This window comes from Accipiter gentilis, chromosome 9 (genome assembly GCF_929443795.1).
Source record: "Accipiter gentilis chromosome 9, bAccGen1.1, whole genome shotgun sequence".
In the NCBI taxonomy this organism is placed as follows: domain Eukaryota; kingdom Metazoa; phylum Chordata; class Aves; order Accipitriformes; family Accipitridae; genus Astur; species Astur gentilis.
Window position 1 is genome coordinate 14,458,564 of NC_064888.1, and position 24,321 is coordinate 14,482,884.

The following is a 24,321-nucleotide window of genomic DNA, read 5'->3' on the forward strand; positions in this document are numbered from 1 at the left end:
AAGCTACCAACTTTCTTTGCTGACAAATCCAGTCTTTCTTCAGAGAACATCCTACACTTTTAGACACATTGTGGCTTTCCTCCATTTCCAGGAATGCCACTTGTTCAAGTCTCCAGTTACATTTAAGCCAAAAAGGATATCCCTTCATTTTCTTTTTTCATAAGAAGGAAAAACAGGAGACTGATTATAGAAATATAAACTAAAGAATTGACAAGCACATAATTTGTTTTAGGTTTTTTGTTGTTGTTTTTTTTTTTTTTCTTAAAAACATTCCTTGCTTTGAGTATAACATGCAGTCTGTCCACATCCACACCACATTTCTTAGCCTTTACACTGAGTGTTCCTATATATGTATTTATATAATATATATTATGCATAATAAAAGATATTTATTTTGACAATTTAAGCCATATCAAGGTATCTTTAAGTGGAAAAAAAAGAATTCCAATATTGACATCTGATCTCCAGTAATGAGCATGCTAAGAATGCATGTATCTGTACAATACTAGTTACATTCACCACTTCTTGTGGTTAAACAATGCTGTCTTCATATCATGGAGACATGATGTGGAGCTGAATCCATAAAAACTCAATTTTTTTCTCCCTTCCCATGCCAAGTAACAGGACCCATGCTTTCAAACACCACAGGAACACTCATTCCAAATGAGGCACCCTCCCAGCACCAGGGGATGCTACTTATTGGAGGGTGGGTTGTTAATGCCTGTTGGGTTTGGGGACAATGCTTTCAAAGCTTGCTTTCTTTTGCTGCCCTCCACTTCATACACCAATTGCATTCACAACACACCGAGAAGAACCTTATTTTACATGCTGAGCAGGACCATCACCAGCTTACAAGCCACAAGAGAAAATAGCTCTTTGTGGCCACATTGACAGCTCAAAAACGATGTAATTATTCTCCTTATCAACTGACTTTCTGGTAAAGAAACACACTTCCGCAACTTTCAAAAACCAACTAGCAGGTAAACCTCTAACACAATACTGGAAAACGTTAGAGATGTAACAAAACAGCATTCACCACCTCAGGACCCTAACCACTGCCAGCTCTTCAGCAGACTAGATGTCTCAGCCCAAAGACAAAGAAATAAACTAATGCTTCAGGAGACGCAGGAGGTAGGTTCACGAGCACCCTGCACATGCTACCACAACACAAGAAAAGAGAATTAAAAAGGCAAAGACCAAAGCTGCTCCAGGCCAAGCCCATGCTTGAACAGCTCCAGCCCTTCCCCCAAAAGCCAGCGCTCAGGCGAGGTGGGTCGGGTCGTGAGAAACCCTTGACTGTCTCACTGGAAGACTCTGCATCCGCCCCAGGGGAAGGAGGAAAAACAGGCTTTCCACCTCTCAGGAATACGCCAAGAACAACACGGTGCCATTAAGAGATCAGGGCAGCAAAGGCCGTGAAGTGACACTGTCGGAGCTCCTTCCAGTGCAGATGTCAGTCTCTGCAATAGCTAACAGCATATGCATCAGCAGAATTAGAAGGTGCGGCGGTTAGACACAAACACTTCCTAATCTGTGCCTTTAATAAAAGGGAAAAAACCAAATACCTTCAGAAAAAAAAAAGTGAGAACACAGGAAACTGCCATCTTAACAGGCTGACAGTATAACTGGTTACACAAGCAGAACAGCTCAAAAAAACAAAAAACTAACCCAACAGAGCTGAACAACACCTTCCCTTCTCACTTCTCCCAGCTGGACAAAGTCTTTCAGTTGAACTCCCTTCTGCTTTGCAGAAGCAGACGACTGTTATGACCACTTCACCAAAATACCCTTTGTGAACTCAGCATACTGTACACTTCGCAAAGAAAGCCACCTTCTTGTCTTCCGAGAGTCATCTCACTAACTGCCTACCCATCAGTTTCAAGTCAGATAACTTTTCAGATGAACCTTCCATCTCCACAGGCTTACTATGCAGACAAACTGACTATGCAGACAAACTGAAGTAATACTCAGGTCAGGGTAGAAAGCTTTGCTGTTTCATACCCTTTATTATATGCAGCTGTACCACTGCATTCATATTCCACACAACATTAAGTACTTCCCAGAGCACTATTTAATAACAAATTGTTGAGGGAAAAGAAACAAGAGAATCAGCTCCATAACCTGGCAGTCAGAAGGCTGCTGTCATGTAGAGACAAAAGTCCAACATCTCAGGTGTCTTCCTTCAGATGCAATTTACTTCAGACTATTCAACTTTGTTTTCTATTCCAGGAGTTTCTAGATGTCAGTGTACACACTTCAGCACTGATTTTATACCCCAAAGCAAGAGTAGACAGCTCTCGCCAAGCAGAACAAATCACATTCTTTTGAAATATTAAAATTCACAGCATTTAGCTGCCTTTGAATACTGTGCTTCATTCTGCTTCCTGTAGCTGTGACTGCAGCAACTGGTAGACACCTTGTTTCCTCTAAGTCCATCAATTATTTAGAGAAAACACCTTTCCAGAGAGACTCAAGTATCAATTATTTAGTCTTTGAGCAGGAAACAAAAACCTATAAAACAGGAACAGACAACTTCTGGAAAGGGCTGTTAGGCCACATGAACAAATTTGGTTTTATACACTAGCAACCTGTCTGAAACAGAATGAAAAAGCCAAAATAAAACAACCCATAAAAAAGCCAAAAGCTCATTATGCACACACAAGCTCAGCAAGTGCCACAGGAAGAGTCCCAACTACATTGGGGGCTTCAGCACAGGTCTTCACGCAGAAGACCCTTATCAATTTGTTATAAATGCCTGCTCTCTAGACTGGGAGTGTAAAACAGAGAGAAGCTCCTTTGTAATACCAGGACAACATTCAACAACACTGACTGCAAAGGTCAAGAGGAAGCAAAGGCCTATGTTTATTACGCCCTTGCCTTTCACATTCAGGTTCAGATTAAGAATGAAGACAGTCCTAAAATTTTCAGCTTTTGCACAGACTTCTAAAGACAAGGGCACAGAAACAGCTCTCAGAAGAAACACATGTAAGCAGGTACTCTGGATAAGAACAGAAATGTATTCACTTACACATATCATGTATGAGCTTTACTACAAGGAAAGGGATAAAACACTATTGCTTTGCTCTCAAAAAGGAAGAGAGACAGGAAACACTGAAGCAAAACAAGTGCTGGTCCCCCCCTTCCAAACAGGGGCTGAGGCACACATTGAACCAGAAAGGAAAATAAACTTACTTTTAAATCCTAAGAACCCTGGGTTCGGATATTGTTCCTCTTGTTTAGCATATTTTATTTTCATTTGCCAAAAGTTTTCTGCATAAGTGGTAACAGAATTCAAGTGTGAATAATCAAGCAGAATGATACTTCTCCTCTCTCAAAGGGATTAAATTCTAAGATTTACGTCAGATTGGTAAAGAAAGTCAGCAAAAGCCTTTGAAGCCAGTAGTTTCAACTGCAAACATTGCAATTCCTTATCTTGTCAATATTTGAGGATCACCATTTTCTGCAGGTTAAATCCTTTGCCGTAATCCTCACCTGTGACATGCCTAAAATAGATTCTTCAGCTCACTGACCACAGTGAAAACAGGTTTTGTTCAGTCATCCAGAAAAAAAGAGAAGCAGCTTTACAATGCAAAAAAAAAAATCAAATATGATGTTCAAGTATAAGTAGCTGTTTTCAAAATGAAGTCATGTGAACCTAGACTGCTCAGTTCCCCCCCCCCCCCCTTTTTTTTTTTGATTGCTAGATTAGGGGCAGGGGAACACCCAAACTATTACACTTTAAGAGCCACACATATCTAACCTTGATAAGCTTCACTCTGATCATCTCTGACATTGTTCTTAACCTTTCCTTTATCAGATGCTTTTGACTGAGCATGAGCCAAAGGGTCAAGAAGAAGAATCCTGTTCCTGCCCAAGCTGTGCTAGGGGCTGGAAGGCTGCTTCAGTACCCTCATGCAAGCTACCAACACTACAGCTCTAGAAAAGCCATAGATTTTAAGGACTGTGCAATACTAGTGACGAAGACACATGACCATCCTTTGGACATACAATCAGAAGCCACCTGGAAAAGGACCATTTCTTAATTCCCCCTTAGTGACAGCCTGCAACATTTACTCTGAAGTACAGAAAATTCTTGTTTGAGGGTTTGATTTACTTTAGCTAAGGTACTTCAACTTAAAGCAACATGAGAACCATACATGTTCATGGATTTTGTGAATTGCAGCCCGTTAGCCTTGGAAACCCACCACAGATGCCAAAGTACAAAAGTCCGTTCTACCAAAAACAGGAAGTTTTGACCCAGGAAGCCACAATGCAAAGCAGCATGACACAAAAAGCCCACAAGTAAAAACATTCTTGATTCACAGGTGAGGCATGAATGTCTCCTTTGTCTGGTGTCTGAAACCCACATATTTCACCATACCCCACTCAAGTGGAAATTTTTTTTGTAAAAGCAGAAAATGATATAAAGGGAGGATCTGTGGGAACAGTTTTGACAATAGCTCAGTGAACTCCACTTCCCTCCCCCGCCCCACCTCAATGAGATTTCTAATCTAACACAGTGGGATTAGAACAAGAGTTTAATTTATTCATGCTCAGCAGTACTCAGACTATACCACACCTAATACACAATGGGAAACTTCATAGAAGACTATAAGAATTAATTGTAGGAGTTTGTCAGCAGAAAAATCTCCCCCCCCCCCCCCCCCCCATCAATTATAGGTAATGGCTGACTGGTAGCCACAAACCAAAGCTTCATAAATTAAATATAACTACCCTCTAAGAAAATTGGAGGTCAACCTCAGACCAAACAACCTATAAGGGATCAAAAAGTATATTCCTCAGTTATTCATTAGAAGTTAGCCTACAACTAAAAACTTCTTCATCCAGATTATCTACACATTTGCATCCGGACATGATGAAATTCATAAGACATCATGACAACAATTTTCTTGCTACATCTAAGAGCAAAAAGTCACATCTTCAATACCAAAGAAAGTGCCCCAACTAGATAGCATTTTAGGGCTCACAGCAAGGGCTTTTTATGATCCTTTCATTAAGTATTGCAAGGCCTAAAGCTAGCAAAAGGTAGCCCAGAACATACTCCCCTTCAGTTCTCTCAGGTATGTTGAAGGCTCTTGCACAGACACCGTTCCTAACAAGTAATTCATTTCTTTCTTTTCCGTCACACACCCGCGCCCCCCTTCCCCGCCAAGAGGGTTGGGAGGACAGGAAAGAGACTTTAAACAGGAAAACAGCATAAGATTAATTATTCTACAATGCACTAAATGTCAGGCAAAACCTATGCCCACAGACAAGAATAAGACTCAAGTGAGGTTTCTCCTGATTTGGTCTTCTTTCCTGGGGACACCTTGACACAAGGGAAGCTACAAAGAAAGCTAACTAGATCAACTTACACTAAATAAAAATCATAGAGCACACACCAGACGCAGAAAAGCAACTTTCAGTGATTTTGATCTAGTTCTAGGCTTCACCTTTAGCAAGTCCATCTATGAGCGATATCAACAAAAATAAAGCAAAATGCCAACCACATAACTTACTTGCAAGTTGTTTTTCAACATTATTATAAAAGTATTTCCAAACTTTTGGGAAGCTATTTTTAAAAACTGCTGTTTTCAGTGGCACTGTAATTTTGAACATGATTCTAAGGACAGGCATCATCACTACGTTCTTCCCTCCCCACAACAACAAGAATAGAGCTTTATAAAAGGACACACATCACACCCTGAAAGTACCTTCTTCCAGTGTCATTAGCCAGAGGATAAAGAACACCATTCCACCAACACAGATGTCCTGGATTTTTTTTAAAAAACCCCAGCCAAAACACAAAAGCTGCAAAGTAGTTTCCCCCACAGCTCATTCCTACTTCTCATCAATGACTAGACTTGAATTGCCATCTGACCCCTTCTCTCCCCACACAATCCCTTTGTCAAGCAGACAGTGGTAGCATCTCAACCATCCACACCCAAGCATTTAAAGTTTCACACATTTATTTTAATTAGAAAGTGGCTCAGGAAGTCATAAGAGCATGTGAGTACTGATGCCTAACTCACTGATGGAGAAAGCCAGAAAGGAGATCATCACCCCAATGAACTAGATAGACCCTGTACTTCCATTCTCTAGGAATAGGTTTCCTTCCATTTTATCCAGAGCTCTAGGTCACAAACTTTATGTCCCTATGTAAAAGCACAAAAAAAAAAAAAAAAAAAAAAAGGAAAAAAAAAGCAATGCTGGAAAAATCTTACCCTCCTGTTATCATAAAATGTTCTTCCCTCCACCACTACCTTTGAAGACCTACTAAGGAAGGGAAAACCAACAGAAGTAACTTACTTTTACAGCTTTTTTTTTTTTTTTTAATTCAGAAAGGCTCAAAATAAAACCACTAAGTCTACATTGAGTATGTGAGGTAAAGTCAGATGTATGCTTAACAGCCTTATGCAGATACTCGGAAAGTGTAAAATCGTGGTTTGCTCTACACAAAAATAAAAAACCAGTACTGAAGTGAGGCCAGTATAACACCATGGGTCCTCCATAATACCAAGCCTTTTCCAGCTTAGCTTAAACCCTCTCCCTAGAATGCACAAGGGCCATTCCCTCCCTTAAACCAAAAAAGTTTACAAAGGGGAAAAAAACCCAGAACACTTTCCCCACATTAACCGTGCATAATGCATTTTACTTGAACTCTCCTCATAAGGTCTGTGTGCAGCAGCTTCTCAGCAGCGCTCCGTAGGGGTCACAGACCAGAAATAAAACATTCGCCTGAAACGACAAAGACGACCAGGTAGAAGGTAAATGACTAAACGGGAACTGGTGATGTGTTAATTACCCAGTCACCCATCCTGGAACCCCACAGGAGACGAAACAAACGCGAGGCATCACCTCGGGTGACACCGCTCTCGACGGCCGGGCCTGCTTCGGCAGGAAGCTCAGAGGGTGTCAGAGAGGTCCCTCGCTCACACAGCTTACAAGTAATTAAAGTCAAAATTCAAAGAAGTCACAGGCCCCAACCCCCGCACACACGGAGCAGCTGCTTCTGCTAACAACAACGCCTGGACCGAGGGAGGGCAGGCGCTGGCGGCCGCCGGCGCACCGGCAGAGGACGGAGCGGCCAAACGCCGCCCCGCTGCTGCAGCACCCCGAAAGGCCTTTTTTGGAAAAAAAAAAAAAAAAATATTTTTCTCCCTCGTGGCGCCTCACTCAACGAAACAACTTCGCGTGAGCTCCCAGAGGAAGCCTCGCCCGGCCTCTCCGGCTTCCTTTAATGGACAAGGACAATGGCAGAGGCTCGCCACAGCCCCACGTTTTCGGGAAACTCACGAAGTCTGAGGGCTGCTGCCCGCCCCGAGGGAGGGCAGCGCTTGCTCCCCGCTCCGTTCAATGGCTGCCAGCTCCCGGGGGATGTTGCGGGGGAAGAGTCGTGCGCCGGGGAGGGGGTCAAAGACGGGGGCCGGTGCTTAAAGACGAGGGGAGAAAGGGGCATTCCGTACGGCGGGGACGCGGCGCGACCCCGGGGGCAGACGGCTGAGGGGACGCCCGGGCCGGCGGCGGGGCGGGCAGGGACTCACCGGTGGGCAGCAGCCTGCTCGCCAAGTTTCCCCAAGTTGGGCGGAGGTCGGCGTAGTCGGGGGTCCCTCCGCCGCCTCGGCTAGTCCATGGACACGGCGCGGCGGCGCTCCCGGACCTTCCCCGCGTCAGCGCGGCCGGCCACCGGCGCCGGGGTGCCTCTCCGTCGAGCCGAGCCGAGCCGCCCCGCCACTACCGTGCTCCCGCCGGCGGCCGAGGCAGCGCGGAAATGCACGCCCGTCCCTCCTGCCACGCCCGCCCCTGCACGCAGCCGTACTCCACACAAAGGGGACGCGCGGGAGGCCCCGCTCTCCCCGCGGACCCCCAGGCTCTCGCGGGCGGCTTCGCCTGCCGTGGCCCCCACGGGCGTCCTCCGCGCTGGCGGGGGAACCGCGGCGCCCCGCGGGGACCCCCCGAGGCCGGGCGGAGGCTGCGAGCGCCAGCGGTCCCCGCCCCGCCCCAGCGTGGGGAGCGGCCGCCCCTCACGTTCCCGCCGCCCCTTCCCCGCCCCGCAGCCCCCTTCGGCGGCGGCTCAGCCGGAGGGAACCCGCGGCCGCTGAGGAAGGCTCTCGGCTTTTTTTATTTTCGACTCGTTTTGTGGTCGCGATGGCCGCGTCCCCCCGCCCTGCGGAAGAGGCTGCCCCGCCCCCGGGCCGGGCCGAGGCAGCTCGGCTGCGGCCCGCCCGTCCTCTCAGCCGCCTTTCCTGCCCCCTCAGGGGCTTTGGGAGCGAGAACCGGCATGCCAGGCACAGCGCTTTCAGGGTGGTGTTGAAGGCGCAGTCGAGCTTTTCCTGGAAAGCCGGCAGGCTAAGGAAGGAAAAAAAAAAAAAAAAAAATTACCCCGAAGAGTACCTCGAGTCTTCAGGCGCCCCAGGGCTTTTCAGCCTCTCTTCCGAGGTGCTGAGGAGATAGGAGGGAAAGGAAGGGAGGGAGTGGCCGAGTCGCGGTGTCCAAACCCTTGTGGTGGGCCAGCGACAGCTCACACCTGAGGCGGCCGCCGCCGGGCAGGTGGGACGTCCCCCCCTTCCCTGTCTGGCCTAGCTCCTAACGGCGGCCCACCCCTCCTGTTCCCTTTCTCGATCTCCCCTGACACAGAGAAACGCTTCCGTCACCTTCATTCTCTTCCTCGTATACAGAGCAAAACTATTTTCTTCAGTGCCTCGCTATGAAAATACATTTGTGTGCAGGAAGGCAAGGCTAAGGAAGGTAGTCAACACCAGAGGCATTACTGCAGGCCTTCTCATACTCTTCACAATTCCTTCGCCCGCTGCAGGGCTTGGACTTTGGGGACTTCCTTATTCCGCCTGGATCAGGAACGAGTGCTGCTCATAAGGACAGCAGCAAACCTACCGAGTGCCCCGCTAAAGGGTGAAAGGAACTGTTGAGCAATTAAATGATGTGAGCTTAGTGCTTCTCTTCGTGATAATTCGCCACTAGGTCAAGGCCTACAACCAAAACCATGCTAGAATCAATATGGCATAAATGCACCGTTCCCCTCACCCACACCCATCTGAAGTAAGAGAAAGCGGATAGACACCAGCGTGTCACCCGCCCGCTGGTTGCGTCATCAAGACTTCTTCTCATCCCCTACATGCAGTTGTTCAAAGAAATGTAAAAAAAAAAAAAAAAAAGGTGGGGGGGTGGGGGGTGGTGTTGCAGGCCCCCTCAAGCTTGTTCGTGGCTTCTTAGAAAGGGAAGTAAAATTGAATTGACCAGCAAAGCTGAAAGAAGATGCTAGAAGAAGAATCAGCTAAATTTTAGGGAGGATCCAAGTGAGGAAGGGGAGCTAGAACAGGTCATTGGATTATCAGGTGGTAGAAAGAACTAGAAGAGATCCTTTCTCCAACTCAGAAGTAGTTCTCTTACAGAGCACTGAGTCACATCTCCAGAAAGTCCAGAGCCAAGGCAGGAAGCTCCAGTGTGCTGCTTCTGTAAGAGATGGGAAGACAGAGGGTAAAATAGTAACTGCTAAGATTCAGCAGGGGAAATGGGAAATTCAGCAGCTTTATTATGTAAGGACTGTGGAATTAGGAAGGGCATTCATCAGTAAAATAAGGATCTCTTGCAATTTAAAATAGTCTTGTAAAATGGTTAGTGTTAGCAGTTCACAGAGCAGTTGAATTGACTGCGTTCACTGTTAGCATAGAGATAGTTCAAACAACCTATGTCCCATTTATTTGCCTTTGACATTATCTCAGTTCTGTGTGCTTCACTGTGTTGCCAAGAAAATTAGGGTAAAAATCTCATCCATCACAGAAACATTAACTCTGATTTCCAGAAACCTCCCTGCATAAATAGAAATTTATTCCACTGAAAAGCTGTATTTGATGATGATGATAACGCAGATACAGTGGAATTGGTGAATACCTTGGTCGTGCCATTTTCCACCAACTACTCCTCATAATGGATCACTCATTAATTTCAGGAAATGTTTTGTAGTGGTCAGAGGAAAAAGCCTTGATGAACATCGGCCTGCACAAGTTCACTAAAAAAATCAGACTTTCCATTTTCATTCCTGCAGTATTATTACACCCTTTTACTGCCGAACATACTGGCCCTTTAAAAGTCTTCTAATTTGCCCTAGCACTTAGTTAAAGTTGGAATTATCACGTGGCTTTGATAATTATGAGGTTGAGAGAGAAAGGGGGGTGCAGGGAAAAAAGCCCACAGAAGCTACTGAGAGAATTTAAACTTCAAATAAATCAGTAGCTGAACCTAAAAGAGAAAGTAGAAATATTTTAGGGAAAACCTTTATAACATTTTCGAGATCAGTTAGAAGAAGAATAAATTAGGCTGGAACTATTCAGGTATCAAAATTGGAGTGGATTAGACTGAATCAGCGATTTAACTTGACTCATCATGTCTCCACAGGATTTTCTCCATCTCCCCAGCTCCCTCCGCTGTTACCAAGTGGCTATTGTACCAGTCTACTCCGGCTCCGCTAAATCAACCTCTGACAGAAGTCTGTGGGATAATGGGGGCCACTCACACACTGGCAGTATCTGAAATTAATATTACTAAAACATAAGACATTAGTAAGGATTACAGTAAGCCTGTTACTAATTTATTCCTGCCACACTCATTTAGACATATCTGTATACCTACTACAGACTGTATCATTCAATATGGTATATCCTTCCTTTACGTTTCTTACATTAAAAAGGAAAACGTCCACACAAGTAAAAAGATGGCAGGAGACTTTTCTAACAGCTTTCTTCTAGCCTAATCGGAATCTACAGTAGTCTGTTCCTGGCACCTTTGTTACGCAAATCTTTTACCGCAGAAAAAAACCCCTGGTTTACTGCTGACCTTCATTTTGGCTGGGGTAGCAGTGACACCCAGCGGTTCAGAGAGAAAAAGAAATCTGCTCATTCTTTTCTTCCTGCCACAGTGCATCACAGGCAACGCATCAGAAAATGGCAGGGATCCCTTGGCATTACCTTCTCTTCGTGGATATTCGCAAACGGCACCAACTGCAGGCAGTGGGAATGGATAACCCACACGGGGACACAAAAATGCAGAACAGGAAATAAACAGAAAACACCTTCTGCGGCAGACCATCTTTCCAATGGTTTTAAAAGTACACCATAGATAGGAAATGTAATCGGTATTTTTAAAAGTTTGAGTAAAAAGCACCTTGCTATATTACACCTACCCCATTGACTTCACAGCATTTTCCTTCTTAAAATTTATTAACACTGCTTTTGTGCTGAAGAAAAGATGAACAGGCTTACAAACAAGGGAAAGTTTACTGAAGAGAAATTACTACAGGGGAGTTTTGTTTCTCAAGCCCAGAACAAACAAACTTTCAATTATTAAGAGTCTCCAGTAACTAGCTGAGTGTTGAACCGTGATGTGATATTCGACGCACTGAGAAGTAATTTAGATTTTGTGTGCATGTTGTGTTAAAAGAAAATCAAAACATTAAATGCATAGAAGGAACTGGGCCAGCAGAGGTAGCTGTTGGTACAACAAAATCAACAACTATGAAATTTTTTTTTCAATGAACATTCTACATTCAAAGAAGAAAACATTTTTTATAAAATAGTCAGACCTTGCAGTCTCCAATATTGGAAATTCACTTTGAATTAATTTGTTCCTCCTTTACTATTTTGCTGTCATTTTTATTTCTTCAAGACTGCCCATTTCCAATTCCTATTAGCTGTTCCTAGCTCCTAGGCATCATGTATTTTCTACACTCTCCATTTGTATTTTGTCAACAGGGAGTTCAGAATGGAAGAGTCAACTCCAAATAATCCCAAGGTTAGCCTAAAAAAAGATCAGATTTATCAATAATAATTCTTCAGAACATTTTCAAATACCATTTGGACATTTTATGGCTCCAGATTTTGACTTGATCTCCGAAAGACAGGGTTAGAAAACTTTGAAATATGTGTAAGCTTACATAGCTTTTGACTCAAAAAGTACACTATTCTGCTAGCTGTTGACGGGAACTATCACTGTTAACAGTAGGAAAACACTCTCCCAGACCTAGGTCTGACATGCGTTACCGTATATATGCCTTTGCTGAAGCTGACAAGAGCAGAGAACTTTCAGTCTTCATGAATATTTTTATAAACACCCTCAAAAGGACTTCATGGGTCTTTCTAAAATGTTTCTACACTAAAGGACCATTTCATCATGTTGTAACATTAGTGATTTGTATGTTTAACAGCCCTTGTACTTCAGCTAAACATTCTAAATGCTGAACATGACAGCTTCCTGCTTCCGTTTCCAAGATCAAGAAACAGTCCCTTTGGGTGGGCTAACAGCAGGGCTGCAACGCTGTGCCATCCTCATCATCATCTAGGACTTCCTGCAGTCTGACAAAAGAACCAGCGGCCAGATCTGACAGAGTGTGTGAAATTCAACTGCACATACACAAAATTGTTAAGTAGATGCTCTCCAGATTTAGCAGGTTCTAATAGCACTTCACTTTATCTTTACTATCTTGGAATTTATTTGGGTTCCATCCCGTTCTCCAAGGACCATTTATGCCTTTCACATTTCATGTTTATACGAAACGCTCAAACAGCCCTTGGAACAAGGCCTGAAATCCAGGTCTAAGATCAGCACCTTCTTTGCCTGTCTCTGCACAAGATCTGTTCTCTGCAAATGGCAAAGCTTTCCCGTTCCCACTGGAAAGAAAACTCAAAACTCTACAGGAGCCATGCTCCAGAATTCTCATACTGTTGTAAGAAAGATCTTTGTTGTTAGTACCATCTTGCAACTGCAAGAAAGAGCAGCTCACACCCATTTCTTTTAGCATCTTTTGTGTTTCCTACCACTTCCGCTCCAAAGTAACAATACACCTACTGCAGACAAGTGGCTGCTTACACAATGCTTTGAACTTCGCAGATTTGTAGAGGAAGAGTTTTAGGTGCCTTGTGTCAGGCAAGCATTCATGATACAGGTACTTCCTTTCAGTGGTAAAACCCAGGACAAAAAGCCCTCAAGCACAACTCTTCATTTCGTGGAGCAAACTTCTGACAGCTGTCTGGCTGCTCTGGATGCCATTCAGAGGAGCCCACCTCCAGGTAGGTTTTTACGCCTTTGAGCACCCAATAGCTTTTTGACACCATCTTATAGGAATACTTACCCAGGTAGCTCAGAACATGGAGACAATACATGGTTCTCTGCACCTGTCCATGACTCCTCAGAGAGCCTTTATAAAGTCCGTATCATGTAGTCAATTTGCTGTAGACTTTGCTGCTCTGCTCTCCAAACTCCTGTTCCTTCCTCCATCCCCCAAAACAGTCAAACACAAAATTCACCTAATAGTAGCATACATGAGCCCAATTTCCATTTAGTTTTCAAATGAAACATTTCTGTGAACATATGAATCACTCAAATTCCTCACTGCTAGTGTTGTTTCAGGGAACTGTGAAGAACAGACTCTGAAGAGCACATAAATACTTTTAGTTAAAATTAGTTCTGCCTGGACATAAATACTTAAAGAAAAAAAAAAAAAAGGTCAGAATTTCATCCATAATGATGCGATTTTAAAGCCTGCATAACTGATTTAACACAGACCAAGGCCAGGCCTCAGTGTTTGTGAAGTTTTAAGAGTTTGGGGGATTTAGGTTTCATACAGTAAGCATCATGCATGACCATTTTTTTGCACACAGCTCAATAATACAGATGGATAGGCACTGGCACACAGAGCCAAAATAGGCATATTACCAAAGTCTCAGAGGTGCAAAGCATCCCTGCCCTCAGTAGCAATGATACATGAAGGTTTCATTAATTTTAAGGTCAAAAGAAAGCAGAATGACAGTTCAGAGTGACATGCTGCCAGGACAAAGAATCCTTCCCTTTAATTCTTCTGCTGGCTTAGTACATTCTAGCCTGCACATTTTTCCGAAGTCACCTAACCTTTTATATACACCAGCTAACGAAGGATACACAACACTTGATAATCTTCTCTAGACGCAATGTTAAAATTTTGTTTAGACTTTGAAACATCAGCACATTTGGAAAATTCATGCTGTCTTGCTCATACTTCAGTCTAGGCACATATATTTGGCTATGTGAGGTACTGGGTCTCATGGATCATATTGTGCAACACTACATCTATTTTTAGGAGTAACAGCCCAGCCATTCTACTGCAGAACACAAGCCAGGGTGTAAACTCTACCTAATCTGCTCTCTGATATTGTTCCCTTTTCTTTTAGAATCTTAAACATGAGAAGGAACTTGCCCTCATGCCACAATTATCTTCTGAAGTGAACATTAGATGCCTTCAATCTTCATTGCAGGGAATCACACAAAGACCTGGAAGATCAAAAGCCAGTAGTTAACAAGAAACTTACTAGGTAGACATAGTGGCACATCTTGAATGCAGAATCTCAGAATAATCTAGACAGACAGGATTTAGTCTTCTAGAAACACAGATGTGTTTACATGTTAATGAAAAAGCAAAAAGCGAAGGCATTTCATTTACATAAACTTTTATTAACCTTCAACCTCAGCTGGTACTCCATTACTCCAGCCTTAGAGTTTTGCTCCCCTAGGTAGACAAGTTTTCAGCTGACTGTCTCTGACTGGAAACATCTAGGCTAGGTCAGATTTTAGACCCAGCCTTTCATTAATACAGTCAGACACAAAAGAGCAGTTGAAATCCTGACCACCTGAAAGGCTGCAAAACCTGCAGGAGGATTTTCATCATTTTCTATGTTTGAATAGAGAATCTTTCTTCTGCGTTGATCACTAAATAGTTAAGCAATTAAAATGCATGTTCAAGAAACAGATGCATTCTACATTTCAAGCTGTGATCAGAAATATGCACAACTATTTTTCCGCTTATGAAGCTTGTGGTTTTATCTTCTCAGCAGCTTCAAGGACAGATGGAAGGCTGACTTTGTCTCCAAACTCTTTCTCACGATGCTCCAGTAAAACACCCTAGTCAAAGACACAAGAGAGAAATTCATACACTAGTCTCCCCCACAGGAGATCAGCTGACCAGCAACTGAACAATTCCAGAAAAGAAACCTTTGGTCTCACAGGAGACATAAAAGCCTCCCAGATGGCCTGCAGTACCTGTGTTCCTGCCCCAATCACGTAGACTCCTCCCAGGGTGAATCCTTCTCCTTCCAGGTTACCACTATATCCACTTTTCCAGGCACGGAAGAAATTTTGCCAGACTCCAAAGCGGAAGAAGCCTGACATCATCATTTTTCGTCTACGTGGTCCATAGAAGCCCTTCTGCAGGGAAACAGAAAATACCTCAGCAAACAAGGTGAAAAGGACTTTTCCTCCCAAATGAAATTTAGGAAACCAGCCAACCCTGTATCCAAGAAAGGTCACAACACACAAAAGCTAACCAGGCAGAACTAAAAAGAAATTACGCCTGAAATAACTTTTTTAAGGCATTACCTAACCACTTACATCCACACAGCCAACTAGTGGTACTGCCACCATTCATGTGGATTTTAAGCTGATCCACAGGTATTTAAGCCCCATATACATCTATATCCCTATTGCTGACAACAAGGGTCCTGTGTGATAAAGATATTTTTTCTTATTTTTGAAATATGGCAATAAAAATGCTGGTAAAGAGGTAACAGTGGTGCCAAGTCCTGAAAGTTTATCAGCAATCTGTTTTAGTGGTTTTTTGGGTGGGGGGGTGGGGGGTGGTTTGTGGTGGTTTTTTTTTAAATCAGCCCGATTCTTTCACACAGGCAGAGTGATGAAGGAAAATAAAGGTATCTTCTAGTTTATTTTGAGTATTACGTATTCTTTTTCCTTCAGAAGCCAAATGATTTCTAAAGGCATCTTCTGGGTTAAGAAGTAAGCCAGGGCCGTGGTTTTGTAAGACATGAGACTGGCAATACAGCATGTGACAGTGTACTGGGACAAGCCACATTACTGCAATTTGGCCTGTACATCATGAATTAATTGTCTGTCACCTTCAGACCTTGATTCATACATCATAAACATCAGCAAGTCACACAGCCAGTGGAAGAAAGGAATAAAAATTAATAGGTCATATTGTTTACCTGTTAAAGGGGAGGGGAGGAATAATCCTGCAACAGCATGTTATCGGTGCATAGCTACAGAGCAGTTTGTAAGCTGAGCAGGAGAGATAGATATATATAGAAACCCAAAGCTAATTAACTTCTTAAACTACAATGCTACTAAAACCTTTTTCATTCAGACCACGTTCTATCTGTATTATTTATACAAGCTCTTCAAAGAGGACATTCATAAGCTTGTTTTTAAACAAAAGAACACCGACTTCACTATACCTTTTCATCCAGAAAGATTTCTCCTTTGAAATAATGCTGAAAATCCTCTACTTCAGTCCCTATCTTCTCTTTCACAACAGCATAGAGAGGGACACCCAGCTTGGACAGCTGGGGTTTCAGAGAGGAGAGCTCAGAAGCCTCCTAAGAAAGGAAAAAAACCCAAACATTTCAGGCAGTAAATGGAGGCTGGAAAGCTTCAGCTTGAATTTCAAGAGCATCAGAAACATACATAAATTCTAGCTTGAGCCACAAAACAGAAACAGATCTGTAAATCAGACATTTAAGCTAGCTCTACTCCTAGGCAAGTATTCACTGGATTTACTAGAATTTTCTTCATTAAGCACAGAGGAAGGAGATTTTTTTGAGCATTTCCTGGATAAAATATTACAATCCTGGAGAAAACATATTCTTAACTCAGAGCTGTAGATATACCTTGTCTGTGCTAGGGCTTCAACTATCTTTTAAAGTGTTTACGGAACATTACAAAGATACTGCCTGCACATCACTTAACTCTCCCAGACCAGAATTTCTAATCCTTTTTTCCAAGTAGAAATACATCATTATCAGCCCTTTTGCAAAGTATTTTGAGAGCTCTGTGCAGCAGCAGGCTATACAAGTCCAGACCAAGTAATGGAGTGAAGATGCATTCTCCTTCCTAGATCCCCCAGTGAAAATAATCATGGAATTTCTTCATACACCTTCAGTATCCCAGAAGCAATACTGCTTTTTCTGGTGTGTAAGAGTGTAAGGTGTCACCACTCATCAGCTGGGTTTTTTGTTCTGCTGAAGGAATCCCAGCTCCCACAGTCTGTGCAAAGACCTCTGAGGTTTCCAACAGATCAGAGTGCACACTGAAACATGTTTCTTCTCATCTCTGATGGAGAAAGGTCATTTTTACTGGACAAAACTCCTACAAAGAACTCCATGCTTTAAAAAATGGACACAGTCTACATGAACACCCTCAGCCACCTAACCAAAATGCCTTAACTCAAAGGCTTGCAGGACATCTAGAATTTACCAAGTATCAAGTAGCAGACAGATAGGGGTGAACAGACAGGAGAAAAGACATTAGAGAAAGACATCAGTAGGTGAAAGGGTAAGGGCAGCTTTCCAGTTCATTACTCCATCTTTTTCAGAGGAAATGAAAAAGGATGAATCAGCATCAGAAGCAAACAGAGAGTAGCAAGCAGTGAGAGTGTCCTGGTTTCGGCTGGGATAGAGTTAATTTTCTTTCCAGTAGCTGATACAGCATTATGTCTTGGATTCAGTATGAGAAGAATGTTGATAACACTGATGTTTTCAGTTGTTGCTAAGCGGTGTTTATACTAAGTCAAGGATTTTTTTTCAGCTTCTCATGCCCAGCCAGCAAGAAGGCTGGAGGGGCACAAGAAGTTGGGAGGGGACACAGCCAGGACAGCTGACCCAAAGTGGCCAAAGGGATATTCCATACCATATGACCAGTATATAAACCGGGGGAAGTTGGCCTGAGGGTGCAGATCACTGCTCGGGAACTAAGTGGGCATCAGTCAGCAAGTGGTGAGCAATTGCACGGTCCATCACTTGTTTTGTATATTCCAATCCTTTTATTATTATTGTAATTTTATTATTGTTATTATTATCATTATTAGTTTCTTCCTTTCTGTTCTATTTAACTGTTCTTATCTCAGTCCACGAGTTTTACCTTTTTCCCTCTGGTTCTCTCCCCCATCCCACTGGGTAAGGGGAAGTGAGCGAGCAGCTGCGTGGTGCTTAGTTGCTGGCTGGGGTTAAACTATGACAGAGAGTTAAAGGATCATAGCTTACTCTTGTTAGATTTTCCCCCTCTTTTCTGTTCTTAAAGATCTGGTAATTATTTTCTGTTTTCCCTCAACAAAATGCTTTATGATCTTCCTAAAAGGGGTGTTAATAACAATTTTATCTGGGTTTTTCTATATAGTTCAAATTATAACCAACAAAAACAAAACAAAAAAGATCTGTATTGCGACCTAGCACATCTGAGAACTGATGCTAGTGCAGTGGAGTCCCCTGTAAAGCCAGAAATCACTGTCTCTGGAGAGACAGCAATACCATCAAACCTTGACTAGCCTTTTGGAGAAAGGCACTTCAGCAGTTTGGTGGGGTTTATTTCGTGTCTTCTTGCTCGGCTTTTGGGAGGGGAGAGAGCAGGAATGATGTAAGAGCATAGTTAAGTTTTAAAATTCTCAAGAGATTAGACTTCAAGCAGCATCTTGGCACTAGACCTGATTTGCTTTGCTTTACTGCTAGTTAAAATTTATACAAGAGAAAACAAAAAAGTTTATTTTTGTGAGCAAATCATATCACACAACAGCTGTACAGCTTTATCATGGGGCTGTGACCATTTCATCTAGTCTGTGAAACTGTTTTCTTGTTTTTGTAAAAAGCAGACAAGCACACCCTAGCAGAATACTTCTTCTCTCCACCAAGGCAGGGACAACCCAAAAGAACAATTCCCATTTCAGTTTGTCCCTCTGATACTATGGCTCTTCAGCTATTTTAGACTGCTTGAGTTGATACCTACAACATTTAGCAAGCCCATGGCACTTTCACAATGACTGGAGCATTGGATCATTACCTGGCCAGATCCAGACTGTGAGATGTAGAAGTGCAGTCCTGTTAAAGATAGTCTATCTTAAATAACAAAAAGGGAAACTGATGATTTAGGATGCAGGTGATAAAAAAGTCCATATTTCTTAAGTCTACAGGCCTCAATTCTCAAGGATCCAAAGGCATCATTCCAGTAGGATTTGTGACATCCTCTGCAGTGGATAATGGAAGTGTGTCCTCACCACTGATATCAGGTCAGTGATCTCTGAGGCAGAATGGCCACTTTTCAACACCACCACTGTGTCCAGGGAAGTATATATTCCTGGAAGTGTATATTCCTTCTCGACGCTGTCAACGAGGACAAAATTCAACATCCTTTCCAAGGTGTAAGATAGTGGGAACCAAGTGTATTTTGTCTCTTGCAAAAAAACACCAAACAAAAAACTACTGCCTGCAAGTTAACAGATATGGCAAGTCACCTGCATTGAACCATTCCACCAGCTCAGAGTCAGCAACACTGGGGAAAGAAGCAGCTTTCATACTACAAAGAAACAATAATGGGCAAAAAAAAAAGGGGGGGCAACTGAACTGCTCTTAGAATTCACGTGAGTGTACAACAATCAAAAATAACTTCAGTTCAGACAATTTAAAAGCAAATTCTTTGCCCTAATTAGCTGATCAGTAGTGTGACTGCCTCTGTTAAAAATCTGAAAGTTTTGAACCAAAAATAAGAATTAGAAAATTAAATTTCTCTCTCCTCAAAACCACAATTCTTTGAATTGGGTTCTTTATTTCTACTTAGGAAGCCAGCATTAAAAAAAAAAAAAATCATTAATGAATTCCTGTCTGACTGTATTGGAAAGGCACAGAGTCAGGCATGCAGCGCTATCTCCTCCTGCCTATGCTACACCTGTTCAGAGAGCAAAGTACTTTAATCTTTAACCTTCCATGAATTCTACACATACTTAAGCAGTTACTACTGATGGGAACAGATCCCTTAATGAAGTGGTTGCAATATTAATTACTCCATGTTATAAAGTAGTGAGTAACAACATAATAGCTATTTTTCCCCATAGCTATGAGAAAAATAATGGCCAAGGTGTAAGTTATGGCCGTTCCCAGGCACACAGTACATTCAAATCTTATTTTAAGTATCTACTCCCACCTCCGTCCAAGGAGCCTAATGCCAACTTAAGGATCAAACTTTGTTTCCCCACCCACCTTGTTATGGAACAGTAACTCCTTGTCTTCAGACTCCTTACCTTCCTGACCCACATTCAGCATCTAGATCAGCAAGAGACTCCCCTTTATGCACACTTCTTTTTTGCTGATGAGCTTTATCTGATGGCTTTCTGCCAGTCCAGTCTTGGGCTGCTTTTGACCAGAGACTACCGGATCACAGAGATTTATTTTGGACATATGGAATATGACTAGCTCATAAGACTCATTACCAATTGGATTTTGTGTAATCTCCCTTTCTAGAGACCATAGGCTAGGTCCCTGGTAGATGTAAAAAATAATTTATTTAAGGGGAATCTATGCAAGTAGAGCTCAACTCTTCCTTATTAATCCCCAAGCCCAGTAAGTACCTCTCTGCACAAAAATCATCCAGGTCTTCGCACAGCCATGATCACTGCACCATTCTTCTTCCATAGCTCACCTGCTTTGAATGTTCTTTGTTCTGTTTATACAGGAGAAACAGCATCAACAATAATATCAGCCATTCTTGTTTATATCGATCAATGCTTTAAGGACCAACATAAAGCACTGCAGAGAATTCCACATTCAAATACAGTTTTATCAGAACAAAAATCTATATGCCTAACAGGTTATTACTGCTTTATTGATTTTTAGAAGTGTGTCATGTTTCATCCAGAAATACCAGTTTTGGTTGCTCTTCCTTAACCAGAATTATCGGCTTTTGATGACACCCAACTACATGTTATAACTAGGAAAGACTAAGAAAAACTCTACCAACCCTGGCTTTACAAAGGTTCTTATAAAAGCCCAATTATTGAAGAATGTGGGCTGAAACACCCAGAATCTTACCTGATCCCAAAGTTTTTAGCTCTATCTCCTCTAAAAACTCCAACGTAGCCTTTTCTGGCTTGGACAAAAATAAGTCAGTGTTAGCAAGGACGATCCCTGTCACAGCTGCACCAATGGCTCCAAGACCAACAGACCACATGCCCATGGTGAAGATCCCAAAGTCAGCCAGGAAGGACATTTCTGGAAAGAGAAAGAAGATAGCAGATCTAACACTGGACATCAATGATGCCAGACAAGGAGGAACTGGATTAAAACAACTAAAAGCTCACACAAATATTTTTGGGTTAACTGGAGATGATCTGTATATTTATTAATGTACTGAACAGGGTTTTAGAAGATCTAGATTACATTCCAGTTCTGTGCCTGACTCACATCAAAACTTTTAACAAGATATTCTTACCTTTTCCTGCTACCGGACTGACAAAAATATTCATGATTAAAGTGCTCAGATGCAATGGGGAAAAAGATGATTGAAGTATATGTGCGTAATAAAAAGCCTCTAACAAGATGATCTCTATGTTAGCCAGTAACTTAAATTATTACAGTAAGACAGTGGTTTCTTTCAGAAAAAGAAGTGTTTGTAGATTAAATGTTTTTTTTCCCCCACTAATCTATATTAAACAGTGAACTTCATAAATATACCACAGAAGACTTTAAAAAAAAAAAAAAATCTATATCTGGTTCACCATAACTGGTAACCTTTCCTGTTCCTTACAGTTCCACACTAGAACCAAAGCAGGCACCAAGCCAAAATTAGAGCTGATCAGTCATGCCTGTAGGCAGAAATATATAGATTTGCAACCATTTTATTAGACACAGTGATCCAACATTACAAACATGCCCTGGACAGGACCTTCTATATGCTAACCAGTTTCCACTCTGGCTAAAGCAGAAATGACATCAGGAACAAACAACTTAAACTCACACCCATCAGTTAGAACTGATAGATAACATTGCAATGGAAGCCATTACATATGCATGCTCAAGACTTATACAAACACTGCTGTTGTTACCAGTGACTCTAGTTCGGTGGCAATTTTATTTAACCACCATCCATCCACATATCCCCCACAGCCCAATCCTGACACTTGCACATTTTTCACAAGCGTGGGAAGGGCTGACAGCGACCTTCCAGTGAAGCACTATCAGTTATGAGGATGCAGGAAAGCACACTTAGCCCTGCCTCATGGACAAAATTCAAGATCCAGCTCTGAGCAATAACTGGTACAAGAGTCATTGGAGTTTTGGCAGTATAAGAAGTCAGTGTACACTTACATCACAACAGTTATGTGTTACAAAGGGGTGTAGGTTTGCATTCACCCCACTTTAGTATTATACAATACAAAGAACTGAATTTTTTCCAGAGCCATCTGCAAAACCCTATTCCCTGATAGACTGTTTTGGTAAATATTGCCCTCTGTATATACTTTTGTATGGGAGAGGGTTTTTTCCCCTCATAAATATAGGAAAATATTACTGTTTTAAACTGTGACTGGCAATAAACCAGAGACACACATTATCTTTAACCCCACAGCTAGCTGTCGCCAGAATTCAGAAAGTAAGAACCAGAAGCAGCTCCTTGCTTTTGTGCCCAGAATTTTCAGGGAAAAAAATCCTTTTCCATCCTTAAAACTAGCTCCAGAATACTGACAAACAAATACAACTTCAACTGCCTACCCGCAGAAATATCTAGAAAACATTTTGAAAGAAAGATCGCTGTGTTCTTCTAACAGCATGCTTGGTTCCAAGGAAGACAGTATCACACTATCTAGAAACATGAGTAATCCATGATCCCAAGCAGGAAACAAGGCTAGTTTACACAAACATAACACAGATAACAGAACAGATTCTCCCCCATTTCACCACATTTCTAACCAAGGGAAACCTTCCTTGACCACATCTGCTTTCTCTAGATACTTTTTTTCAAACATAAAGTCATACCGTAATGACAATTTTTTGATATCTGCCTCTGACTCATATCAGAGACCATCCTGACCCCAGCCTTTGGAATGACCAAAATGTAACTCAAAATGTTTTGCTGTAATGCAGCAATATCCTTGTGTTAAGACTTAAAATCTCTGTGCCATACCCAAAAGGCTATAGCGCTGCTCCCTTCCCAGAGTTTGATTATCCAACTATTCTTTAGACTTTAATCTTGTCTGGTCAAGAACTGTTCTTCTCTTAATTCTTAGTTACAAGAGGAGAGGGGGGGAGTAAAATCCAAGTATTTATCCCTTGTGCACGTCATTTGTGTATAAAAATGTTGCCAAATTTGTGGCAACTAACTGCTTAATGAGTAGTTCTCACATAGTTTTTAATTTTTATTAGCATTATTATTATCGTTAGCATCATTAGCACAACTAAAAGCCAGCTTCCAGCCAGTGGTAGTTGATAGAGAGGATATCATTAAGCTTAGTCAACACATCTCTTTAGTTTAGTTGGGACTCTTTGGTTTCCAGTCAGTGACAAAAAAAACGTATTCAAATATGCGAATCTTTTGCTATTTAAAAAAATAGGGGAATGGAAGAAGCAGCTCTACATGGTGGTACCGAAATTCCTCCCCTGCTGAGCAAACACCAGTGAGCCACTCTGAAAAATATGTATAGGAAACAGCAGCCAGGATTATTAAAACATTTGCTAACGAGACAGGCTGAGCCCTGACACATCTATGTCATTGAACCCCAAGCAAAGAGACTAAACAGAAAACAGCTGACCATTTGCAACTAGCAGCTTCAGTTCTATTTAGCTGCTGCCTATTAAGGAGATCTGAAGCTCAAAATAACTTCACAACCCTTCACCCACCTTAAAACACAAACGCTACTGCCTTGTGATCAAACTCTGTGAGTTTTTAAACATCGAAGACAATCCACAGTAAGAAGATACAACAAATGAATCCCGTAAGCGATAATCCAGGAGGAGAAGACAAAACAGAGCATCCCGTAAGCCTTTAAATTTAGGTGCACGCACTCACCAGAACCCATGCAGCCTGCACAAGCATCAGCCACCACCAGCTCCCCCTGAATGCAAGCGTGGGCAGGAGAAGAGACAAACTGTGCTGCCACCGGTGGCAAGTGGGCAGGACTAGGCAGGAGTCCAGCGCTGGAGCCTTTGCCTTGCTGCCAGGACCTGGCTCTCAGAGTCTTTGAGAAATATGTTGCCACAGCCACCCTGCAGCAGTTACGAAAGAACAGCTGTCCAATCCACAGCAAGATTGTTTTAAAGGTATCTTAATCATTCAGCTTTCTTTTTTTCTTTTAAACTGAACACATCGTTACCCTCTTTATGGGGTGGGTGGGTACAGGGAACAGGAATTAAGAGAAAGCTTTTCTGAAGCTGGCATCACACTGAACTTTAAGATCTGCATGCTAAACTGTGCTCTTCTGTAGAACTGTGTGTTTTTACAATATTTTCTCTATGT

The 24,321-nt window shown here is 42.4% G+C and overlaps 2 protein-coding genes across 4 annotated transcripts in view; both read right to left on the reverse strand.

The window, feature by feature from the left end:
• Positions 1–7,909, reverse strand: part of TSPAN14 (tetraspanin 14) — a 43,760-nt gene extending 35,851 nt beyond the window's left edge. Inside the window, exons 1-2 of one of the 3 annotated variants that reach the window (XM_049809713.1) lie at positions 7,545–7,909; positions 6,656–6,738 (exon numbers count right to left, since the gene is read on the reverse strand). The gene's annotated coding sequence lies outside the window, so the exon portion shown is untranslated. The other 2 variants (XM_049809714.1, XM_049809715.1) reach the window with 2 other exon arrangements.
• A 6,566-nt stretch (positions 7,910–14,475) lies between these two features.
• Positions 14,476–24,035, reverse strand: PRXL2A (peroxiredoxin like 2A). Its single transcript, XM_049810012.1, has 6 exons — positions 23,875–24,035; positions 20,904–21,083; positions 20,444–20,535; positions 16,290–16,430; positions 15,082–15,246; positions 14,476–14,943 (listed from the first exon to the last, which is right to left on the reverse strand). The coding sequence occupies exons 1-6, from the start codon at positions 23,882–23,884 to the stop codon at positions 14,845–14,847; spliced, it is 687 nt and encodes a 228-aa protein (XP_049665969.1). The 5' UTR covers positions 23,885–24,035; the 3' UTR covers positions 14,476–14,844.
• Positions 24,036–24,321: the final 286 nt, after the last annotated feature.